The following is a 25,677-nucleotide window of genomic DNA, read 5'->3' on the forward strand; positions in this document are numbered from 1 at the left end:
CAATCTTCCTTCTGCAAGGAAGGGAATGGAATGGAATTTCCAGGAGCGAAAATTGAGTTCCATTCTGATGAACAAAAAGCAGGACATTGTCTCAACTTCCTCTCTAGAACTTCTTTCCACCATTCTATGGTTTAAAAGGAATATTTGTATATGCTAATATGTTTGTTGAAGGAGTCCTTATAAAGACAGAATGATGCATGGATGAGGAGCAGGCTTGAAAGATCCATCACTAAGAGAGGAAATATATATGTTGAGTGTGGAAAGTGGGAAGACCCTTCAAAACTATATTTAGCATACTCTGAAAATACATAACATTGTGGTGGTGGTGATGGGGAAATTGAATATTTCAGCGCCAGAGCAGAAGCATTTTGTGAGATCTGTTGCCATAGATACAATCAGAGCCCTAATATATATATATATACTATATTGCCAAACGTATTCGCTCACCCATCCACATAATCAGACTCAGTTGTGAGCGAATACTTTTGGCAATATAGTGTATATATATGGAAAAACTCTAGGTTTATGGAAGAAATGCTCCAAGAAAACGTGCATTAAGTAATATATATATATACATACATATATACATGCATACATACATACATACATACATACATACATACATACATACATGCATTGTGTCACATCCCCTGGTATGCCCAAATATGGGAGGGAGCATATTGCTTCCCTTTTCTGTCTATTGGCTCACCCTAGGAGCCATCCAGGCAGAAAGCCATTTTTAAATGTTGCCTTGTTATATTTATGTTGCTTTTGTGCTGATAAATCTCCCTTTATTTAGTCTCCCTTTATTTATTTATCAGCACAAATGCAATATATATATATATATATATATATATATATATATATATATATATATATATATATATATATATATATATATATATATATATATATATATATATATATATATATATATATATATATATATATATATATATATATATATATATATATATATATATATATATATATATATATATATATATAATTTTCACCAAGCAACATGACAAGATCTGTAAGAATTATCCTCTGAGTTAAGGAACGAATGGACAAATATAACAGGACAGTTTTGCCAGATTAAAGAGAAGCTGGATTTATACAATATGCTTAGTAAAGAGCAAGCAAGTCACACTGTTAACCATCTGCATGGGGCTTTTTACAGAGACTTCATACTTTATATACGGTAAGGTAACTCTAAATATTAAATATATTCAGACTGGTGGCTATTTAGAGTTTGACTGATGGTAAGTCTGAAATGTTGCATGAGAAAGGAGAGAAAAGCGCCCTATGCTTACAGAAATTTCACACGAACATGCCATGTGAGTATGGCAAATGAAATTAATATCAATCCAGGTTAACCAAGGTACATTCCTAAGAAGATTCTGATAATTATTGAATTCCATGACATACATTTAGATGTATGTACTGCCTTACCATCTCAAGGTGCCTTTCAATGATACACAATACAATACAATAGTAGAGTTGGAAGGGACCTTGGAGGTCTTCTAGTCCAACCCCCTGCCTAGGCAGAAAACCCTATACCGTTTCAGACAGATGGCTATCCAACATCTTCTTAAAGACTTCCAGTGTTGGGGCATTCACAACTTCTGGAGGCAAGCTGTTCCACTGATTAATTGTTCTAACTGTCAGGAAGTTTCTCCTCAGTTCTAAGTTGCTTCTCTCCTTGATTAGTTTCCACCCATTGCTTCTTGTTCTACCCTCAGGTGCCTTGGAGAATAGTTTGACTCCCTCTTCTTTGTGGCAACCCCTGAGATATTGGAACACTGCTATCATATCTCCCCTAGTCCTTCTTTCTCTTAAGCTAAACATACCCAGTTCCTGCAACCGTTCTTCATATGTTTTAGTCTCCAGTCCCCTAATCATCTTTGTTGCTCTTCTCTGCACTCTTTCTAGAGTCTCCACATCTTTTTTACATCGTGGCGACCAGAACTGAATGCAGTATTCCAAGTGTGGCCTTACCAAGGCATTATAAAGTGGTATTAACACTTCACGTGATCTTGATTCTATCCCTCTGTTGATGCAGCCTAGGACTGTGTTGGCTTTTTTGGCAGCTGCTGCACACTGCTGGCTCATATTTAAATGGTTGTCCACTAGGACTCCAAGATCCCTTTCACAGTTGCTCCTACTGAGCAAGGTACCACCTATACTGTACCTGTGCATTCCATTTTTGTTGCCTAAATGTAAAACCTTACTCTTTTCACCATTGAATTTCATTTTATTAGATAGTGCCCAATGTTCAAGTTTTTCAAGATCCTTCTGTATCTTAAGCCTATCTTCTGGAGTGTTGGCTATTCCTGCCAGCTTGGTATCATCTGCGAATTTGATGAGTTCCCCATTTATTCCCTCATCCAAATCATTGATGAAGATGTTGAAGAGTACTGGGCCTAAAACAGAGCCTTGGGGTACTCCACTGCATACTTCCCTCCATGTAGATGCAGTTCCATTGAGGACTACACGTTGAGTGCAGTTGGTCAGCCAGTGACGAATCCATCTGGTGGTGATGCTGTCTAACCCACATTCTTCTACTTTATCTAGTAGTAGGTTATGGTCTACCTTATCAAAAGCCTTACTGAAGTCCAAGTAAACTATATGGACGGCATTCCTCTGGTCCACTAATTTTGTCACATTATAAAAGAATGCAATAAGATTAGTCTGGCATGATCTGTTTTTGACAAATCCATGTTGGCTTTTGGCTATTACTTTGTTTGCTTCTAGGTGTTCGCAAATTCGTTGCTTGATTATTTTTTCCAGAATCTTTCCTGGTATTGAGGTCAGGCTGATAGGTCTATAGTTTCCTGGATCTAATTTTTTCCCTTTTTTGAAGATGGGAACCACATCAGCTCTTTTCCAGTCCTCTGGTAGTTCCCCGGTGTTCCAGGATCTCTGAAAGATACAATTCAGTGGTTCTGAGATCTCGTCTGCCAGTTCCTTCAGAACCCTGGGGTGTAATCCATCCGGTCCTGGTGATTTGAACTCGTCTAGGGTAGACAGGTGCTCACGTACCATTTTCTTCCCTATTTCAATTTGTGTTCCTAATCTGATTTTTGTGGTGCTGCAAAATAGGTGTGGTGCTGCAAAACTACAAAAATAGCATGAAGATTTCAAACATGCAAAGCATAACATTAAAAATGTAAACCTTGTAAAAATATGCTAAATTAATTTCAGGGGGCTCATTTATATTTCAGGAAATGACCAGTTAATCATACATTTAACTGTTTAAAAAGTCCAAAGTAAAGAGGCCTGTTGGAAGTTTATTCCAAGTTCTGGCTTTATTAAACTCTGGAGGTCTGCCAATTTATTTCTTATACAAATGGGACTCATCAATCTCTCCTTAGTAAATCTTAGATTGTAGATATTATTAGGCAAAACGTTCTCAGAGAGCCTGATTCAGAACTATTTAGAGCTGTGTAAATAAATGCCAACATCTTAAATTAGGATTGGCAGCTAGTATGCTTGCAAAGTACTAGTAACATGCTCTTGTTTTCAGAGCCAACATGTTTCTAGCCATAACCTTCTGCACCCATTGTAATCTCTGGATTTTTATAACATGTACAACTGAGGTCATGCTGTTTTCTCTGGCAAAGACAGATTGAATGCCAGCCAAATCTGTGCATCTTTCTAAACAAAGATCATATGCATCTCCAGTGATAATTTGACTTCCCAGAGCTCCCCAAACTTGGTTCTAGAGGGAAGTGCTAGCACTAAGGGGGGGGGGGGGGGGAGAGAGACCACTCCCTGGATTTGCAACCTGCCCAACCAGTGAATTTTTTAACTTCCTGGGTCCATTTGCCCTCATCTGGTTTGTCACCATTTGTAAATACTGATCAAAATATAGGCTGCTTTTTCAAAACCATTTTAAAGGTGGTTTAGTTTTTGAAAATCTGGAAAAGGAAAAAGGGCATTGGTAACTTACCTGATACGCCTCTTCTAATAAGGTGGAGATAGCATCCATGCATGGGTTGACACTGTCCGCGCTCTGATTGGACTGAGTCTGATTACTAATTAATTAACCACTATATAACCCCTTCCATCAGTGGTGCTGCCCAGTTTTTCGGCGAAGAGAAAAAAAGACAGATTCCTTGTGTTATCCCAAAAAATTAATTTTTAGTATGTCAAAATAACCAGATTACAACATGCCATGGTACCCCAGAAGGGTCCGAACTCAACATCAGAAGAAGAATAATCTCAGAAATACCACGAATACAGGAATATCAGGACTAGCAGGAACAGGACTAGCAGGAACCGCCCCGAGTCCTTTCCGGGAGAGGGGGCGGTCTATAAATGTGAATAATAAATAAATAAATAAGAACAGTCGAAGGCTGTATGCTATCTTCACCTTATTAGAAGAGGCGTATCAGGTAAGTTACCAACGCCCTTTCTCAATAAGAGTGGAGATAGCATCCATGCATGGGACATACCCAAGCCTCCTAACACTCAAGGGTGGGCAATAGACTGTTCTTGGATTGGTTCCCCTGATCGAACTGCCTGGAGCACCCGCCTTCCGAATGCAGCACCGGCTGAGGTGAACTTGTCAAGTTTGTAATTGTGGACGTATGGGGACAGGGAGGTCCACGTAGCCGCCCTGCAAATCTCCTCCAGAGATGCCTGCAGCGCCCATGCCGTAGTCGTGGCAGCGCTCCTGGTAGAGTGGGCCATCACGCCAACCGGTCTTGGTTCCTGGTGTGAGTCATACGCTGTGGCGATGCATTGCCTGACCCACCGCCCAATGGTCGCCGTTGAAACCCTTTGCCCCAGGGAAGGTGACTGGAATGAAATAAAGAGGGCCTCGGAATGTCTGTGGCCCGCCGTGCGCTCAATGTAAATACCCAGCGCCCAGCACACATCCAATTTGTGCCAGTGATGTTCTAACTCATGAGTGGGAGAGGGACAAAAATTGGGAAGCACTACTTCCTGTGCGCGATGAAACCAGGACCCCACCTTAGGTATGAGTGAGGGGTCCAGTCTGAGGACCACTCTGTGGAACCTACAGAGGTCCTCCCGCACAGACAAAGCATGTAATTCAGATATATGCCTTGTGGATGTTACGGCCACCAGGAATGCCGTCTTCCAGTAAGCATTTGTAAGGACACCTTCTGGAGGGGCTCAAATGGTGGATCGATCAGAGCCTCCAGGACCTTGGCCAGATCCCAGGTCGGGTACCGATGTACCGCTGGGGGTTTGAGGTTAATGCCGCCTTGGCCTTGCAGAGTAACGGGGTGAACAGGTTGGATGGGAAAAGGCCTGTGCAAGAGGGCTTGTGTGCAACCAGCCCTTCCTCGTCTGATATTTCGACATCTCTGATTTCGCCCTCCTCAGAGGTGGGGGAGGGGCAGTGGTCAGGCTCAGACATGTGAGCAGGGTCCGAAGCCAACAGGAAACACCCTCTTCGCACTGGCGCTTGAGCTGTAGTTGGTATTAAAGCCTTCTTCAAATCAGCTGCAATCCCCTGCTTTATAGCCTCCACTATAATGTCCTGGCAGGCAGGAGGTATGGTTTGTATGGCCACAGGAGCACAAAGGGTGGGCAGGGTAGTCTCTCCCAGGCGAAGCCCAGCCGCAGTCGGGGTGAAGGTAGCCTCAACAATCCTGCCTTGCCCCTGCGCGTCAGGGGTGCCCCAAAGGCCTGTTGTATTTATTGGTAGCATTGGACTGAATGGACCCTGAGCCAAATTCAATTGTAGTGGGGGCAGTCGACTAGGTGGTGGTGGTGCCCGCAGGTTTTTATCATGGCGTTGGGGGAGGCTCAGAATGCTTACTCTTTGAAGAGGCCTTAGAGGCCTTCCTTGTCTTTGAGCTCTTGTCAGAGGAGCTCTTGTGCGCAGGCTTTGATGAAGCCCCAAAGGTGTGTGTGTGTGGGGTCTTCACCACAGCTAGAAGGTCAGGCTCCACCAGTGATGCTTCTTTGCCCACATTAGAAGACTCTGGCATGCTGCTGTCAGCCATGCTGCCCATGGAGCTGTAATGAGCCTCAAAATGGCGCCTGCGACTATTCTGGTTGCTTGGCTCCACCCTTTTCAAAATGGCGTTCGCGCCTTTTTCTGACCAGGCCCAAGCTCCTCGGTGCGGTGCTAGGCTCTTGAGAGGCCTGTGAGCCGTTTTGGGTGATCTGCGGCCGCCCCATATCTCTTTTAGCTCATCACAGTGTTTCTGGTCGATTGTGCACGCCGCCCAGCTGCTGAGCGGCGTTTCAGGCGCTCCCTCGCATGGGTGTCTGTCAAAGCCTCTGCTGCCGATCCTCGCCACTGCAGCGGCCCATTATGTAGACTCGGGGCTCAGGTGAGAGGAGAACGTCGCTGAGGCTAGCAGGGGGAGATCGTGAAGGCTGTAAGCAGCAGCCTTTATTCTAGAAGTTTAAAAGCCCCCAGATCTCACCGCAATGGAGAGCAGGAAGGCTTTTGACAGCTCCAAATTTCAGGTCTCAAGTCAATATTTAAGAAGTTGTATCAGAAGTAAAGGATAACATGACCGTCCCAGAGTGGAGTGAGTCGAAAAATTGGGCAGTACCACTGATGGAAGGGGTTATATAGTGGTTAATTAATTAGTAATCAGTCCAATCAGAGCGCGGATAGTGTCAACCCATGCATGGATGCTATCTCCACCCTTATTGAGAATTGACTCATCCCAACATTCAAAACTATGAATTCTCTGAAAAGGGAAGTCGAGGTAGGAAAGGACTGTTGAGTTGTTCACTCTGAAAATAACAGTTCCAGCATCTCTCTTTTATTTAATTTATGGACAGTATCTTCTGTGTAGGTTATTTTTGGAAGCCCATCCATATGGGCTTCAAGATATAAGGGCAAAGGATTCATAAGCCGCATTTGGACATGAACTATAGATTCATCACTGATCATTTAGCATTAAGTAGGTAGTGGTTCTTCTACTATACTGCTACCATAAAGTAATTAACAGATTCAAACTTTGGGCTGCATTGAAGTAGAGTCATCTGCAATCTTCCTTTGCATGCAATATTTTATTTACAAACTCTAATTGTAGTGAAAAAAAACTCCCAAGATAAAATCCTTTTAATTTTCATTATTATATAAATAATGCATTTTGGAAGTTTTATTGCATCCCTTTGCAAGTATTTTTAAAGCAACAGAATGTCACTCAAAGTCACACCTTTAAAAATAAAAGCTTTTTATTGGCTTTTAATTTTGTTTGGTTTTGTAAGTCTACTATTACAGAAACTGAAAATAAACTCCTTCAGCAACTGCAGTTGATAACCAAGAGTTGGGTTGTGAAGATGCAAAGTCATATTTTACTTTCAAGCTACTTCAGTTCTCTCCATGCAATGTCTTTTTCTTCATGAAACAAATCCTCCTTTTTAAGGAATCACTTTTTTGTATGTTATATGAAGATGCTGAGTCATTGGTTGCGTAGTAGTTGACATAGAGACCGTCTGTTCTAGTTTTCCCTCAGAATTGAGCCTAAATTTTCTAGTAATCTAAAAAGAATATAAAAAAGACATTATGTATTATTGGGTTCTGCTTAGAATTCAAGAAAACAGTAAAGCAAATTAAGATGAAGGGACATAAATGAATAAAAATGTTCTCAAGTACTACTGTAATAGGCATACTTCAAATCCTCGCAAACTTCCAAGCAGGATTTTGAGGGTTATTTCAATGTTTATCTTTTCATTTTGACACATTGGAAGGAAAAACCTTTTAGAAGGCTTCTGAACACAAATCAGAATTCTGGTGTGTAATACAAAAAGCACAGACTAATGGATACCCTTAGAACAAAAGTACAGAAATCTGTCAATAAATCATGGTGATCTCTTTTCTTTGTCTGAAACCTACATTTGCTTCAAATTTGTCAAATTACAATTAAATAATGTAAGTAATGAACCTAACTGTAATTCTTAAAAAGAGAGGTAGCAAAGAATAGTTTACAATTAAACACCTTTGAAAATTACAGGATATTATGTCAAAGAGTTTATTATTGGCCCATCTCACCTCACAGGTGGAAGGGCTATTAGGTATGTTCACCACCTTGAGTTACATAGAATAGTAATGAAGGCTAGATCAAATTAAAATAAATTTCACACAGCAAACCCAAAGAGGGCACCCCTTGGAACTGGCTTCTCAATGTTCATCAAATTGTTTTAAAAAAAACAATTCTGTTTCCCATCTAGGTATTGAATCTATTGGTGACCTTTGTCCCTTTGAAATAGGTATTTTAGAATGAGAATGAATTATCTGGAATTGCAAAACTCTCCCCAGGAAATTCTGCCAATTTTTTTTTCTTTTGGGGCAAGTGTTCAAAAGAACTTGAAAAATAGTTTGCCTGGTACAAATGAATAATAAAATATCTATTAATGGACCAATTATTTTGAGGGACATATTATGAAAAAAGACAACTACTGCAATAAAATCTGTTTATCTGCTCTTCTTATTCTTATATCCCAAATCAATCCACTGCAAGATAAAGGCCTCTTCCATGAAGTTTATGGACCATAATCTACAAGGCTCGTTCTGTGTAGGTTGGCAGATAGGGGTATTCTGGCTTCCTAATCCAGGGCTAAGACTAGAATTTGGGGATCTGGCTCCCGGTCCAGCACCTTAATCACTACACCACATTTTTAAATTTCTGAATGGACTTCTTTTGGGTATGTGGGTGGGAAATTCACTATTGTTAGATAATTACCCATAAATAGTATAGTAAATATCAAAACAGAGCTCTTTAAGACGTAAATATCAAAGATATAGAAAGGGGGAAACCTGATTCAGAATAACAGCTATGAAAAAGAATTTGGACTAGCAAGTTATTCCAAACTTTGAGACTATTAATGTGGCTGCAAGTGGCTGCAAAAAAAGGCAAATGCAATTTTAGATTGCACGAATAGTACTTTCATGCAGTACTCACCAGAGGTAACTGCTTCATAATAAAGTCAAACTCTATCTTGAATATTGTGTCCAGTTCTGGACACTTCACTTAAGGAAATTTCAGACTATTTGAAGCTAGTTAAGAGAAAGGTAGCAAGAAAGATCAGGAGGGCATCAACTAAGTCCTGTGAAGGGACATTGAGGGCACTGGGATAGTTTGACCAAATATTTTGGCTAAAAACTGATAGCTGCTATAAATCTCTTTGCTCTTCTTCAACTGTAGAAAACCTTTGGTCACTAGTTAGGGAGGAAAAAGATGCTAAATCAAACCTTTTAACCTAATTGTGAAAGCCACTTGTCTTTTGAGGATGGACATTATGCTGTAATGTGATCAAGCTGCTATCAGTGTTTTCTGGATTTATTAACAGTTTCAGAATAACCCTTTTTATATTTATATTTTGCAGGCAAAAGTATATTGGTTATTGGTTTTTTGGCAGAATTGGTAAATTAGCACTTACTCAATCTCAAAGATTCTCATACTTACACTATGATTTATATTACATATAATAAAGATTTGTGAAGAATAATGCAATATCCATTTTTATTTAACCTCAATCCCAATCTACTATTTGACTTTAATCCTATATTCTTTCCAACTCCAAATATTTGATTAGATATGCATAAATGGTCAATTAATGGGATTCCTATAGAGCAGGTGCGTACTTGTAAATATCTTGGGCTTCAGATTCAGACCTTCTTATCTTGGAGCACATATTTCTCTTGATTGACCAGTGTTGCTCAATGCATTCACACAGCCAACAAGGTCTTTCTTGCTATGAATATTTTGCACCTTCTCTATAGGGATTCAGATTTGTACTCTTATAAAGAATAATATCCTAAAAGATTTCCAGTCTAAGTTTTTGAAAGCTATCTTTGCAGTTCCAAACTGCATCAACATTGCTGTCTTATGCCTAGAGGCAGAATGGGTTTCTGTGGGTTCCTTAGCCTGGTATTATCACATTAATCAGTGTTACAATTATTTTTCCCCATGCATCTGATCCCACTAGTTCTCGGGTACCATTTTAAATCAACTTGTTTAGCAAGAGCTAAAAGCAGCCTTTGACTTCTAGGATTCTCTTTGGAGAACCTCTTCCCATTTGGGTGTGAAAATGCCAGGAATATCTTAAGAAGAATCTGAGATACTGATTTTCAAACCAGTCTAAGACTATTATCCAATGTCACAGTCCACGGAGTCATCTTGACCAAACTGAACACAGCCATCCATTGGAAAACAGTATGATTTGGGGACATGCAAAACTCCATCAGAACAGTACATCTGGAAAACAGTACAAAGTAACCTCTGCTCTACCAGTCTTAAAACAAGGAGGACTAGATTACTGGACTAGATGAAAAATCCTAGCAGTGATGCAGGAATGTGAGTAAAATTACTATTTGAAGAATTTTAAATATTATAGTAGCACAAAGAAACGTTTGCATCAAGCAAATGTACTGCTGGTAGAATGAGCTGCAAATGTCCTAACCCTAAATTCCATTTCATTACTTTCATTTTCATTTAGCTAAAACTAAATGGAAAGGTCAAATGATTACAAAATATTAGAAGCATGACTCTGATGAGTCAATTAAAATCCATACGCTTACAAAATAGTCATTTTCCACAGTGGTAATATAGCTGGGGCTTTCGAGGACATACCAATAGTGATGATACGACAACTGGGTTTTCTGGGCCATCCACCTAGTCATTGATATAAGTCCCGAGTAATGCTTAATTTGACAACAACAACAACAACAATAAAAAGTTGTGGTTCAATTGGGTAGAAAAATAAACTTTTCAGTAGCATTAGAGGCAATTGTTCTTATATCACTTTGTCCAAATAGCATAACGTTACAGATTTCTCACTTTAGACTTCCTATGATGAATTCCCCACCCTTCATTACTATACTAGGTTCTTTAGAAATGCCATAGAGCCATCATAAATATGTCTTTAATCACTCTTTTGTGTTTTGTATTTAAGAAAAAAAAATGCCATAGAATTAATAATTATAGAAATCATTACACATAGAATGGAATTGACCAGAAATATAACAGTTTCTGGGGAATGTAATAGCAGAATTATATTGTTTGGGGTAGCAATAGGATGCTGAGTACATATTCATCAACCAAATTACAACTAAGCATACTCACTTGCTCTACATGAGGTTTCTTGGCAAACGAAATCCTTGCTACTGAATGGGAAGCTATAGAAAGCTCTTGCCCATTTACCTCTCCCTCTTCTACTTCCACCAACCCTACATAAAACCAACAAACATTAATAGCCATAGGGTTCACACAATTATATCAACTATACCTCCAAACTAATCATTTATGAAAACAAAATGGTAGATAGCAGAAAATTTTCTAAGTGCTTTCATAAAAATCAAGTTCAAAACTGGGATTAAAAACAACTAATGCAATAAGATTAATACCTGTGTTCTGAGCACTAATGAAGGCCACCTTGTTAGTGTCAGGTTGGATGCGGATAAATCCGCATTCTCGATGCATTGGTTTCTTGGTGTCTGGATGGAAAGCATTGAAACTGTTGGGATAAAAAAACAGTACTATCTGCATTTTTCTATTAACAAATCCACATAAATCAGAATTCATTCACCCATTTCCCCCCAATATTATTTGAATGAAATAAATGTGAGTGGCATTCTCATATACCCTTAAATAGTACTCAAATGTAAAGTAATATGTTTGTCATAAAATTATTGTCGGAAACAAGATATACTTCTCTCTGCTATAATATTGGACCATTTTTATAATCTTGTTTCAAAAAATAATTTGTCAATGTCATTAGATATCTATTGGACTATCAAACATTAAAGAAATTCAGAAATAGATATGTGAAAGTAGTGGGATACTGCTTTTCCTGTAGGCACAAAACGCCGCAATTCTTGCTCATTATAAATTCTTGTTCATTGATCATCTTAATCAGTTTGTGAGCATTAATGCTGGAAAAAAAGTGCTATTTCTAAATAACAAATCCAAAAGTGATACAGGCAAAAAACCATGATTTCCCATATAACCTCCTTTTCCCTCTCCTACATTTATGATGTAACAGAACAGTTCCCTATACTTTAATTCCTTCATGCTACACAAAGCAAGGTTAGATCCTTATGTCTAGCTTAGATGGTTCCTAAAAAGCTATACAAATAATGTAAAAACCACCAATTCCCTTGAGTTAGCCCACAAGAATTAAAGTGTTTCTAATGATTAACAATTAACAAAGAGAACTAAATAAATCAAGGTTTCTGTGGCAATGATTTGGGGGGCTTACAGTTTAGAAGATAGTTTTCTTCTAAAATTAGTGTACCAGAATTCTATGTACCGTATTTTTCAGCGTATAAGACACCCCCCAAAAGTGGCTGGAAATGTCTGTGCGTCTTATACTCTGAATATTTGGGGGGGGTTGTTTGATGTTGCGCTGATCAGCTGTTCTCGAATGAGCTGCAGTGGTGGCGAACTGGCAGCGGTGAATGGGTTGCAGTGAACAGACAGTGGTGAATGGGTGGTGGCAGTGGTGAACGGGCAGCAGCGAACGGGCCACACCAAATGGGCAGCGGTGAACAGGTGGTAACGGTGGCGAACAAATGGGCAGCAGCAAACGGGCGGTGGTGGTGAACAGGCCGTGGCAAATAAGCCAGATGAATACTGGATGGATGTTGGGAGGCAGAGGCAGATTTTTTCCCTCTTGTTTTCCTCCCCAAAAGCTAGGCGTGTCTTATAGTCTGGAGCGTCTTATAATCCCAAAAATACGGGTAGTTAAGATTTTCTTTATACCTCATTAATACTTAGGAAGTCAAAGCAATAGATTATTTACTACATATTGTTTCAGAGGTATTCTTCTTAAACATAGGAAAAAAAGAAAGAAAACTCACGAGAAATTCAGCATGGGTTGACCAACGTGAGAGATGTGCACTTCTTCAAGGTATTGGAAGGGCTTCATTGAAGGGAAGGTACCATCTCCTGGGGGATCTGAAAGCCAAGTGCCCAGCATCCAGGAGAGTGGTTCAATCATAGGATTCAACTGTGCAGTTTCTAAATAAATAAATAATCCGAGAGTATCAAACTGTACCAGTTTTTTGAAAGTAGCAATAGGCAACCTTCCTTAATAAGTTGTATAAAATTCCAGAAGAAATTCTAAACTAATGAATCCTTATAATACCAGCTTTTTAATTTCAAAATAAATAACATTTACAATAATGTATTCTAAAAGCTTTATTAAAAATGTATTCTTTTGAATCTGGAAAGAAAATCAATGGAGTGTTTGTAAAAAAAAAAAAAATCAAGTTACTTTTGTTCCACAGATATCAGGTGGGGCTTCTTAGAAGCTATAATAGACAATAATCAACTTTAAAAGTATTATCTTAAGAGTCCAAGGAAATATATTTTCTTATGATCATGTGAAGTTTAGACAGGGCTGAATTTGGAGCATTTCCATGGAATGGAAACTAAAAACTGATAAGATTTTTTGGGGGAATGAATTCAAGTAACAAAACTTGAAAAATGAAGGGAACTAAAGAAGTGTTTTTACTACCATCTAGTGGATGAACTCACATTACAGCAACTCAAAACATAAACATACACAGCACACTATTACTTTTCAAATTAAGCAACATTTTGCCAATGTTTAACTTATAGTTGCTTATAGAACTACAACCAGAACTGTACATCATGCACAATAGAAAGGTATTCACAGATTCAAGTTAAATATATGCTCTCTGTGGGCATTACACTTCCATACATTCCAACTGACACATACCTACCCATAAACCAAACACATTAACTCAAGGAGGGAATGAAGAGGGCAACTAAGTCACTAACAACTCCATGGCTTTAGATTTTTAGGGACCAGAAGGGAGAAAAACATGGCATCAGATTGGGAAGGGGAATAGACTGTATTGGTGGCTATTAACAATGAATGCAGAAAAGGATGTAAGAGATGGATTGAACTATACTATTGTTTGAGTGGGCAATCTGCAATCACACTTAAAACTATTTTTAAATTTCCCTAGGGATGAACGTGAAAGCTATCCACAAACATTAATGGAGAAATCAGATATTTTAATGCAGCTAAGTACTGACATATAAGTACACAATCAGCCCTGGGTATTTTTCCCCTTTTTTGTGAATGGAACAAATAAAGGAACAGAAGACTTATTAAATATGTTGGCATGCAGTAGAAATTTCATATCATAATTCATACAATTTAAATATAAAAACTGATCTAAAAACCAGAATATAAATTTTAATAGATTTGTTCTAAATCATTTTGCTCACAGACAACTTGATTTATTCTCCTATATCATAATTTAACAAATTTTCCAACCTGATCATGCAAGAAGCTTTATTTTTATTTTTGGATTGAATTAAACCAAAGAGAATAGTGAAATATAAATAGTTCCCTAACTTAGAAAACTGATCCAAAACAAAATATTACATACTATTAACCAGTAGCTTTCTCCAAAAGCCATATACAAACAGTGCCTAAGCCAGTTCTCCTTGCTCATTCTCTCCCTCCTTTTAGTACTATGCTAAGTGGCTAAGATGCTGAGCTTGTTGATCAGAAAGGTGGACAGTTCAGTGGTTTGAATCCTAGCACCGCGTAATGGAGTGAGCTCCTGTTACTTGTCCCAGCTTCTGCCAACCTAGCAGTTCGAAAGCATGTAAAAATGCAAGTCGAAAAATAGGAGCCACCTTTGGTGGGAAGGTAACAGCATTCCGTGTGCCTTTGGCCGTGCCGGCCACATGACCACGGAGGCATCTTTGGACAGCACTGGCTCTTCAGCTTTGAAACGGAGATGAGCACCGCCCCCTGGAGTCAGAAACGACTAGCACATATGTGCGATGGGAACTTTTACCTTTACCTTAAATGCTGTTTGGTGCAACTCAAAGCTCCTATTTTACATTGCAAATGCTGCAATAGTACTTAATTGAACAGCTTTAAAGAGTGTATGATTTCACTGAATGTGTATTGTTTTCAATAAATTAGTATGGTATGGTTACATTATTTTAAAATTTTTGATACCTATCTATGACAATCTTATAATTATTTGATGATTGTATATATTTTTGAAAAGGGGAAACTCGTGGAACTACATTTATTGATATAGTGAAAAACTAATAAAACACTATAAATGTTTCAGTTGACCTATCAACTTCATAATCCTTTTCTGAATAGTTCATCTAATAGTTGTGCTGTTAGATGCAGTTATTAATAGTAAATAGTATAAAAATAATAGTTTAAAAGCTTATGAATGTATTATAGTTTTTATAAAGACTTAACTACTGAGAAATAATCAGTCACAGCAAAATAATAATATGCTATACATTTTAAAGTGTGTATGTATCTTGAATACAATAACATTTTGTTTGTATTCATGCCCTGGAAATTGAGCTCAATGTTAGCCAAATTCTTGCCACCAAAAACAAACATTGATACAATTGAATTCAAAAACATATAGAAACTTCCTGGTCCCTTCTTAACATTAACTTAACATTAACAAAGTGGGAGAATGAATGTGTAAATCTGGAATTTTCTTATTTTTGTTACTATCACGGATTCAGAAACAATCATCGATCAGCACAAATTGAAACATTATGGAATTTAGTGCCTGTGCGGCACTGATTGAAATGTTTTCTATATGCAAAGGAAAAAGAATAGCAATCAGCAGTGTAATTTAATATCTTCTTCCTAGCGTTTTCCCGCAAGTACAGGGTCTGTTCAGCAGTGTATTTTAATATACAGTACACAAAACATAACCCATATCTCTATATGCAAAATGTATTAGTACTTCAATTTTAAAAAGTAATTATTTTATACAGTACCTGTTTGGATTTCACTGCTGGCCATACTTTGCAATATTATTTATAGCTTGCTCACTTAATATCACTAATCCTTTCCCTAGCCTCCATGAAAAGCTGCAACAATCTAAGACAAAACAGGAAACAACCTTTGGACTCTTAAGGTTACTGCAGTGTTTTCTGGGATTTGTAGTCAAGTTTAACAAGTTATGCAGAACTGATGTGAAACTTTGGCATAGATTGTGACTCGTAATTCTTTTTGGTTCCTTCTGCTCTTTCATAAAGGTCAGGCACATACTAGCATCCCGTAAAACCAAGGCAAGCATTCAGTACTGTATTCAGCTTGTAAAACAGGGCAGAAGCAGAGAAGGAGAAAGTTAAAAGCCAGACTAAGAAATCTTAGCATGACTAAATAGTTCTTTTGCTAGTGAAATCCAATTTGGCAGGCTTTCTTTTTTTATAAGCTAAGTAAACAAGGGATAGAAATAGTGGCAGCCTATACACATTTAGAAATGAAAATGTACCTCAACAATATACAGTTCATTATCAGTGATGTATGAAAATAAATGTATGTTCCAAGCATAAATTAGGGGTCCTGGGTGCTCTCTGAGTCTGGTTGTTTTCTTGCAGATGTTTGATTACCCAAACTGGGTAACATCATCAGATCATCATCACTTGCATTGATGATGTTACCGAGTTTGGGTAATAAAACATCTGCAAGAAAGCAACCAAGCATACAAACATCAAGAGCCCCTCATTTCAACCCTGAGTGACAAATATTCTCCTTTATCGGTAAAATATAAACGGTTATAAATCTAATTAGGTTTTATAATCTAATTAGGGAATATTAAAAAGGCAACGTGGCCCTGTGGGTTCTTTTGACCAGATTTAAACTGTGGCATCAGGTAACTGTAGCCATTACAGTATAAATGCAGTTTCTAGACTTCTTGTTTGGAAAGTGCAATATGGCATTGATCTAAAGCTGGTGCACATGACCAGGGTTAGGCTCAAATACTGAATTCTTCTCCAACTCCGAGGGGTCTTATCTACGTTAGGCAGCCATGTATTCCAATGGGACAGTGTGATTGAGGGCAGGCAAGAGCATGCCCGCCAGGCAGAAATCTCAGCCAGCTTCATCTGTTAAACCCTTGGGGAGGCTGTTGGCTGGGCAGGTTTAGTGAGACGCTGTCTGTCACACAGGACTTCCAGTCACTATCGCTCTCACTTGTCACCAATGAGGATGTGGCCCAGTTGAGCAACCAGCCTGGGATCTCTCACCCATCAGACAGATTGGCAGGCTAATCTATAGAGACTAGCAACCCAAAGAGTAAGTGTGGGGGAAAAAAACACCACTATCACTGGAGCTAAATCAGCAATAGGACCTGTATTAGGTGTGTCACTTTAGTCTGTCATTTTAACAACTGGTTCTCGCAAATAGAACTCAACGCTGTGCACAAGGGCAGGAATCAAAACAGTTGATATGATCCATCTCCCAGCAAAGGCACCAAGACCATTGTGAAGCAGATTTAGTCCTACGTATCTGACATTCCCCCGCCCCAAAGAATAAATGTATATAGAGGGAAAACAGAGCAACTGACTCTTGAAAATATTCTATGCTAAGAAACTTCGTTAATTATCTGACCTTGCCTACATGTTTCTCTTAAGGAAAAATCTGATGCAGCAGAGTTCTATCCTGCATCCAACGCTATTTACCATAAATATGAAATCAATGGGCAGATCACCCAGAAATATCAATGCACTGCGGTAATTTAATTCTGCTTGAGCCAAGACCAGAAAAAAGATGAAAGTCAGTGCAGCTCTTGTAAGTAATGTGTAGCACAAAATCCATTAAAATTTGATCCAGTTTCTTTCTGACACTTAGTTCCTTCAAAATGCCTTGACTATCTGGTTTTAAATGTTATCCATGTTTTCTTCTTTTGAATGTTTTTTCCTGGTTTCCCCCCCTGTATTTATCATGATTGGGGAAGGATATAAAGTTTGTTAAATAAATTGACCACATGCTCCTATTAAATTGTATACTATTTTAAAAATAAATTAAAAGGATTAGGTAGGAAATTAGGCATTCAGAATAAACATTATATAAATATCTGAAGGCTGGCAACAATTGTTATCCAACACAAAAGAAATGAGTACATAATTTCCTCTACAGAATACCAAAATATATATCTTTGAGTTTTTTTAGTCTCATTACACTAGTAATGAGTAACAGTAATCATCCCTCGGAAGTATGAAATCTGTTCTTCGGTATAGTATATAACATAACTAAAGCCATAGTTTAGTTGATCATTAAAAGTTACACCAATAGGGATTATTGTAATGCCAAATCATAACAGTCCAATGGTCAATTCTTTGGTGCTTAACTCACATTATATAAAAATTATAAATATTTCCATCACAATCTCAAATATAACACTTGTTCTTTTAACTTAAAGCGCATGGCTTTCATAGATTTCTTTGTGACAACAACTATAATCAGTGATATAATTGAAATTGGGACAAAGAATACCCACCATTAGAAGCTCTTGGAATGCAGGCAAGGAAAGCATTCTGACCTCATTTCAAAGATCTTTTCCTTTTGGCCCACATTCATCCAGGGTAACTGCTGTTTTAAATCACTATTCAGGGGGGGGAAACCTGCTCCCTAGTGCTGATAACCTCAATATTAGGAGTGAAAGGCAGGATTTGCCAATTCCCAACTGGAAAGATACAGGCCCAAATCATCTGGCCCTGTTTGCAAGTTTTAGTAAATTTGCATTACTAAATACACAGTTTACTTGTAAAGAGCATAGGAATTGGATGTGAAGGACAAGAGGAAGAGTTACTACCAAGAAACTAGATTGATTGACAGAGGATTGAGTCTGGCCAAGAAACTAATTTGAAAAAACAAGCCCCTCTTAATTCACACCAAGAAAAAGAGAAGGAGGGCGGCAACACATTCAAGACTTGCAAGATCCTGTAACTAGAGCTGTTGCTCATAGCATTGCATCATTTATTTCTTTTCCAACTTATTTTGGGTGTAATTCATGTTTGAAACTTCACTGAATTGCTGTTCGAGTTATATTTTTGGCATGACCTATATTTATATGACCTATATTTATATAGGTCTGGATTCCACCACTTGACAGCCAAGCCTTCAGTTCAAACAGAATTAATTTTATCTCTTAGGAAATGCTATACTAATCAAGGGATATTAATTTCTGGAATTTAAATATGAGAAAATACTACTAATAACGAGGAGGGAATAACTGCATAGCAGCATGAAGTGAAAGGAAATTAAGATTAGTGAAAGTGAGCTGGTGAACTATGAGTAGATGAGAAGATGGAAGCATTAATATGTCAGCCTATTGGAGAAAGAAGAATTCAATTGAAGATAAAATGGGAAGAAAGACAGATTGAGATTATGCTGCATGCAACAAAGGAAACTCTAGGCGGCAACATTAGTTAAACATGAAAATGGAATGTTGGAGGCTCAAGATGGTAGAAGACATTGATGGCATGCAAGGAGTGAGGAGAACAGTGAAAGTGGTTGGAAAAAAATGGGATGGACAGCCCAGAGCATTATAGGCAGCAGAAGCAGAGTCTATCTTTTTGGAAGTGTTGCTACCTGTTTAAGCCTCATGGTTGACTTGGCTGGGTATATCCATAAGGACTATTTGTCCTCATGGTCATTTGATTGTCTTCACCTTTGAACAAGGGGAAAACAGATAGGAAATGACCATGACTTCAACTATTCCATGAGGACCACTGGCTAGTTTTGGAAAGGTGGCAGGTGGAATCGGTCTTGTGGAAGATTGTTTGGAAAATTCTATTTGAAGGGAGGAGAAGGGAGGATAAAGGAAAAGTTAATAAAAGTGGAGTATATGGGTTAGATCTGTTGATAAGGAAAGGAATATATGCTCTTCTCCAGTTTCAAGGCAGAGAATAATCAGAGTAGGTTTGGGGAGTCAGAAGTCAAGGCTGGTATTTTCCACCAATTATGGATACGAGCGGAGTCTACTTGGGAAGAGTGGAAATATTATTGATCTTGGTTTGTGAGTAGGATAATAAGAGGACATTTAGATGGGATTTCTGCAACTAGTAGTGGCAAAGAAAGCCAAATGATGGAGAAAGGACATGGGACTGTTGATGGGTGAGAAATGTAGAACATGGAGTGTGTGACTGGTATAATCAAAAATTAAGATGAAAGAGTGATGAGTAAGAATCCCTTCTAGGCAGGCAGGACCAGATCTTGAGAACAATAGAAATGGAGGAGGATATAGAGGAAGAAGTAAAGATCATAATGGTATTAAGAGAAAGAGCTATGGCAAGAGGCAAGTGTGAATCGTTCTTGAACAGGAAAAAAAAAGAAACATATTTTATGCTAGATACCTGCATATTTTGCCATCAATTTTTCTCAGCTGTGAAAATGCACAGTATACTAACCGCAGTCCTGGGACAACAGGTTGTTGAAGAAGGAGAAATTAGTCCTCTTCAGCTCATCCAGCTTTTCCTTCAGCTTTCTAACCTGGCTGTCAGAGCGGCTGATCTTTTGCCTCAGCTGCTTCAGCTCTCCATTCTTCTTTTCTACTTGTTCTCTCAAACAACATACTTGACTTTTACTTTGCCTAGAGGAGAAACAGTAGGAATGAAGGGAATCAATGAGCTTGCATGCTCCTGAAGCAGACATAATGACCTCATTGATTGACATGGGGTTGGCATCCGTCTCTCCATTCTGACCTACTACAGCTTCTGTGGCTGGTTTAGGGGTCAGATCTGCAGGGGATGCAGACATGTTTTGGGAAGATTTCTGGGGGATAGCTGTAAGAGAAGAAGTAGAGGAGGCTTCGCTAAACCTAGTGTCCTGCTCCACAGGGTTGTTACCACAGTTTGATTCCACACTTCTCCTTAACCTTTTTCTTTCTAGTTGTTCCTTTGGAAATGATGATTTCTCTCTAGTATGCTTGGAGAAAAAGCTATAAGAATGAAGGGATCCGATAAATTTACATGCACCTGACACCGGAGGTGTGAAGTCATCCTCTGATATACCATTTTTATCGATTTTGAAACTTCCTGGATGGATAACTACTTCAGAATGGTCCTCAATAGAATGCTTTTCTGGCTTATGTTGAGTAACTTTCGTAACTAAGTTATCTGCTAACATCCTTCTGAGAGAACCTTCAAGTTGGACCTGAAAATTCTCCCCCTGCTCAGTCATTGACCCAATTTCAGCTTGAAGAGTCATGTGCTCCATATTATTAGTTCCTTCCACAAGCAAGTCTTGGCCAGATGATAAGATTCCTTCCACTACCTCCCCATTGCCTTCATTTGACTGATTGCCATTTCTTTGTAGAGTCTGGGTTATTATTTTTCTCTTTCTTTTGACATAACACCTGTTGTTGCTCCTTGTTTCAGAAATGTGGAATATAGTTGGGATGGCGGTGGGTTTCAGTAACCGATGCTGGTCTTCCAGCCGTTTTGAAAAGCTGTCTTTAGTGAAGTGTTCACTGCAGAGAAAGGAATATTTGGTGGGAATCCAATTGTCCCGTTGTACTGCTTTCAACCACTGGATTAGTCGCTTTGAATCCTTTAATGGAAATCTTCAAAAAAGTATAAAAACAGAAAGTTATTATATACATTTCTTTTTCTTTCTTTCTTGAAATCATGAAAATTACATAGATAAGGTTAAACTAAATAACCCTCAATCTTCTGAAAAAGTTAGATATAATATACAGACATAAGTAGCATTCATTGCATTTTTAAAACCAGTATCTCATAAAGATGCCGAGCTGTTTTAGATTTTGATCTATTCAATAGCTATTTTTATGAAACAATCATTTCCAAAAAGCGGTTCAACAATTAAATATTAAAAAAGATTCGTCATCCAAACATTAATCTCAAGTGAAATTATGCCCCCAAAGTTCTCAGTCGATTAACTGCATGTGATCAAACTGTATACTAAAAATGACAACGAATTGGATGAGATAGCTAATACCGAAACACATAATTAAAAATTCAGGATGGTTTTGATAGGTTGGAAAAGCAGGCTATAAAAATAGAATTAAATTGAATAGAATCAAACACAAAGTTCTCTTCAGAAACTACTATCAAATATTCAAACAAAAGATTGAGGATACTTGACTTGGTTATATGTAAGAAATTCCTAGAATGCTCTAAACTGGCTACGAGTCATCAAGGAGATACCAAAATTTTAGGCTACAACAAAAAGAATAGCGTCCAAATCATGGGACTATATCTTCCCTTTAATTTGAGTGGTTACATCCCCCACTTCAAATATTGTGTTCAATTCTGGATATCATACTTTAAGAAATATTCAGAGAAACTGGAACACATTTAGAGATCAATAACTATCAAGATACTAGAAATCACAATCTAAAAGAAAGATAGAAATAATTGGATCAGTCAGAGAGAAAATACAAAAGTACTACTCAAGTACCTGAATGGATGTCAAATACAAAATCAAACCTGTTCTCCATTGTTCCAGAATGCAGTAACATTAATTTAGTACACTAAATAATATATTAAAGTTAAAGAAAAGTATGTTCCAATTGAATTTTACAACTTTTTTTCTAGCACTAACAGCAATTTGAAAGCAGCATCAGTTAGTGAGATGAACTGTGTGTTCCACATCATTGAATACGTTGAAGTAGAAATTAGAATTCCATGTGATGGGATGATTGCCTTGTGTTTTTAGATGGCTGTTCTTCCAGAAGTCTTGTTTCTATTTATTTTTCTAAGTGTTTTAAATAGATATAGGATGTTATCCGGCTGAGCCCTCAAAGAGGGGTCAAGTACGTCATCAGTCTCAATCCTTTCGTGCCCACAAGAGATCTAAATCCAGCCCATCTTGATGGTCATTTACTTTGACCATTAGTAGTTCAGATTCTTGTAGAAAGTGCTAGCATGCAACAAAGCTATATTCATTTAAACTACCTTGCTTCCTGATTTCTTGTACCTGACATTATGACAGTGCTTTAATTGTTGGTTATCTGCCCAAAGACATACTAAGCAAGATGGGCAACGATATAAATGTATTTAATTAATCAAGTAAATAAATTTCCCCTTTCACCCATTTTTAGTTTAGTGTGTCAAGGCTAAATATTTGTTTAATTCAAATTATATGTTATAGCAAATCATAATTAGAGGATACCAGGCAACTCTTAGCATGTTTAGAAGTCAGTTTTAATATTTTAATGGAACTTACTCAAAATAAATGTATATAGAACTCTTGTTGTAGAAATTATGTATTTCTAGAGTAGTCCTCCAGTTACAACCATAATTGGGACTGGAATTTTTCATTTGTTAAGATACAGCAGAAATTTAATCACATATATGGTATATAGTTCAAAATATATAGTTGGAACCTTGCAAACATGTCACACATCTATTTCCAATTTTTAAGCAGCAGTAATAATTTAATTTGCGCTTAGCGATGAGATTGACCACAATTAAACTTAACAATTAGAATAATTGTTAAGCTTAAATCAAAATTAAAACCACATAACACAAGCTTAATGAAGTTACAATTGACATCAAAGTTCTTTGAAATAACTCCATTTTAACCAAATTCTGGAAAACTGTTAAGGTGGACCCCATTTTAGATAGGGGATGTTTAGATTGGTTTAGATGGGGGGGGAATAATGCAATCTAAACAATGCAAACAATGCATCTAAACAAAGTTTAGATGGGAGAACAATGCAATCTAAACAATGCAAACAATGCATCTAAACTAAGTTTAGAAGGGGGAACAATGCAAGGTTCAGTTGACAGAAAAGAAACAGGAAAAAGATATATCAATGAAAAGATTTCTTGAAGAAGTTATCCTTATATAATCAATCTGTCCCACCTTGGTCCCAGAAAATTAACAATTGACACAATCAAATACTATAAGCCATCAATATGGAGACAAGCAAAAATAATTATAGTGCATATCAAATAATTACACAGGAAATTCTCCATAGATTTCTTCAATTCATTAGAAACCAATTGTTATTTTTAATCAACTCATATTTTAAAACAGCACACATTTATGATGTTTTTCAGAAATATAAATTCATTTCACATGCATAAAAAAATAAATTGCAAGACAATTGCAGAAAAAAAATCTGACCCATAGAATATTCACTACTTGAATCAAACTCCTATGTTGAAAAGGGAATGCATGTTTTGAGTAGCAAACAGGGCCCAGACGTTGTCCTTGCATTATACTTGGACATTTCTAGATGCATCTCATTTGATGCTTTTAAGCAGAGTCACTATTTAGCATCGAACCCTGATCTTAAATTCATATAACATTCAACTGAATTAAATTAATCTTGCATATTTTAACTTTTGGACTACTTTCACATTTTATTTTATTAGATAGGAAATAATAGCTACTATTGAAATGTTTGAATTCTTAAAATGTTTACATTCACACCAATATCAAAAACATTAGGAACCATCCACTGTAACAAAATGATATATTTGTTTTTCTGTTGTACGCAAAATAAATAAATAAAATGAGAATGCCTTCATAGTTTGAGTATACATAGATGACACTTCTTGTTTTACATTGGCAGTATACTAAACAATACTGTCGCCTTTTTACTTATTTTTTCATAGCCGTAATATGTTCCTTTTCTATGAACTCTTTAAATAACAATTGTATATATTGGATAAAAAAACAATCCATATTCAGTTGATACTTCTCGAATACAATCTATCTCTTGCAAGGATTGGCAAATATGCCACGTCTCAGAGCAAATCAGAGATTAGGATATGACAGGAAAATCAACTGTCAGCTTTTTTCTTATGAAAGCGGTTGCTCCACAAACCACCTACAGACAGATTTGCTACTGAATAAAGTTGGTTTCTCCAATGGGTGTATACTTGCAAAACTCAGACAAGACAGAACAGGTAAACTTGTGAACAACAGCAATGCCGCTTACTCATGCATCCGTGTCCCACATATGAAATTTAATAACTAACGAAATAAGTAAAAATCAGAGCTAAGACTTGAGCCATATCTTAACACTGCAACGCTTCAACTACAAACCCATGGTGCAGTGGCAGTGGAGAATTAGGGGGGGGGATGACACTACAACCAAGCACAGTCCTTCCCTTCCCCCCCCCCAAAAGAAACTTTTAGCCCAAAACATGTACAGTCATTTTCACGGGAGCTGTAGCCCCTTTCACTATCTTATCTTAAACTCGGCACAGATAGCAAGAAGAATGGGGTGGGGAGGGAGAATAAGGAGGATGAGAAAGGCAATCAATGGTTGTTTTTTTTAGCGTGCGTGTGTGGCTGTGTGTGTGTGAAGTTGGTCCCTTATTGTTGAGGGGGGGGGAGCTGGTCGCCTATTGTTGGGGGATGCTCACTTGGCCTGCCTGGGAGAGACCAGCAGCGAGTGATGCGAGTCGGCGAAAGAGAAAGAACCCTCCAATTCCCCAGAAGGCAAAAAGGTAGGTGGAGGGGGGCAGCCGAGACAGCTTCGGGGGGCATCAGCCTGTCACAGAACTGCGAGCGGAAGAGAAACGGGAAGCTCTGCGTCGGTCGGTCCAAGGTGCGCCCCGAGAAGCCCCGTGTCGAGGTACGAAGCAGGAGACGGGCAGGTGCGACCGCTCCTCTCCCTCCCCCTGGTTACCTGTGGAAAGAGACGGCCACTCGGCCCCGGGGACCTTTGCCCTGCCGGTTGGAGCAATTCAGAGCCGCGCAACAGATCACCATCGCTGGAGGCCGCGCGGGCGGCCCTGCCTCACCCCCCTCTCCGCCCCCCTCCCTTCAGCCGTACAACAAGATGGCGAAGCCAAGCAAGTCACACAGTTGTCTCGCCACACCCTGCGGAGTAACTTCCGTACGGAAGAAGCTGTCATTCAGTTACAGCCCACATGCCTTCGGTGGTACACAGTATATGAGCGGAGCGGCGCTTACAACCGCCCGCAACCC

The 25,677-nt window shown here is 38.3% G+C and overlaps 1 protein-coding gene across 3 annotated transcripts; it reads right to left on the reverse strand.

Annotated features, from left to right (window-relative positions):
- Positions 1 to 7,161: 7,161 nt before the first annotated feature.
- On the reverse strand, positions 7,162 to 25,540 carry THAP4 (THAP domain containing 4). Of its 3 annotated transcripts, XM_081956166.1 has the most exons (6): positions 25,376 to 25,540; positions 20,175 to 21,328; positions 12,806 to 12,965; positions 11,351 to 11,460; positions 11,070 to 11,173; positions 7,162 to 7,485 (listed from the first exon to the last, which is right to left on the reverse strand). In XM_081956166.1, the coding sequence occupies exons 1-6, from the start codon at positions 25,456 to 25,458 to the stop codon at positions 7,366 to 7,368; spliced, it is 1,731 nt and encodes a 576-aa protein (XP_081812292.1). In that variant the 5' UTR covers positions 25,459 to 25,540; the 3' UTR covers positions 7,162 to 7,365. The 3 variants fall into 3 exon arrangements, with proteins under 3 accessions (XP_081812292.1, XP_081812294.1, XP_081812293.1); XM_081956168.1 differs by lacking the exon at positions 20,175 to 21,328 and having other exon boundaries at positions 25,376 to 25,463; XM_081956167.1 differs by lacking the exons at positions 20,175 to 21,328; positions 25,376 to 25,540 and adding an exon at positions 15,756 to 15,941.
- Positions 25,541 to 25,677: the final 137 nt, after the last annotated feature.

Source organism: Natrix helvetica (genome assembly GCF_964273705.1).
Source record: "Natrix helvetica genome assembly, chromosome: 5".
In the NCBI taxonomy this organism is placed as follows: domain Eukaryota; kingdom Metazoa; phylum Chordata; class Lepidosauria; order Squamata; family Natricidae; genus Natrix; species Natrix helvetica.

Coding starts and splice junctions, on each gene's coding strand:
- THAP4 (XM_081956166.1), bottom strand. CDS start 25,458: ATGGTGATCTGTTGCGCGGCTCTGAATTGCTCCAACCGGCAGGGCAAA. Junction 21,329..25,375: donor GTGGCCGTCTCTTTCCACAG/GTAACCAGGGGG, acceptor ACTTTTTTGAAG/ATTTCCATTAAAGGATTCAA. Junction 11,174..11,350: donor CATTAGTGCTCAGAACACAG/GTATTAATCTTA, acceptor GGTTTTATGTAG/GGTTGGTGGAAGTAGAAGAG.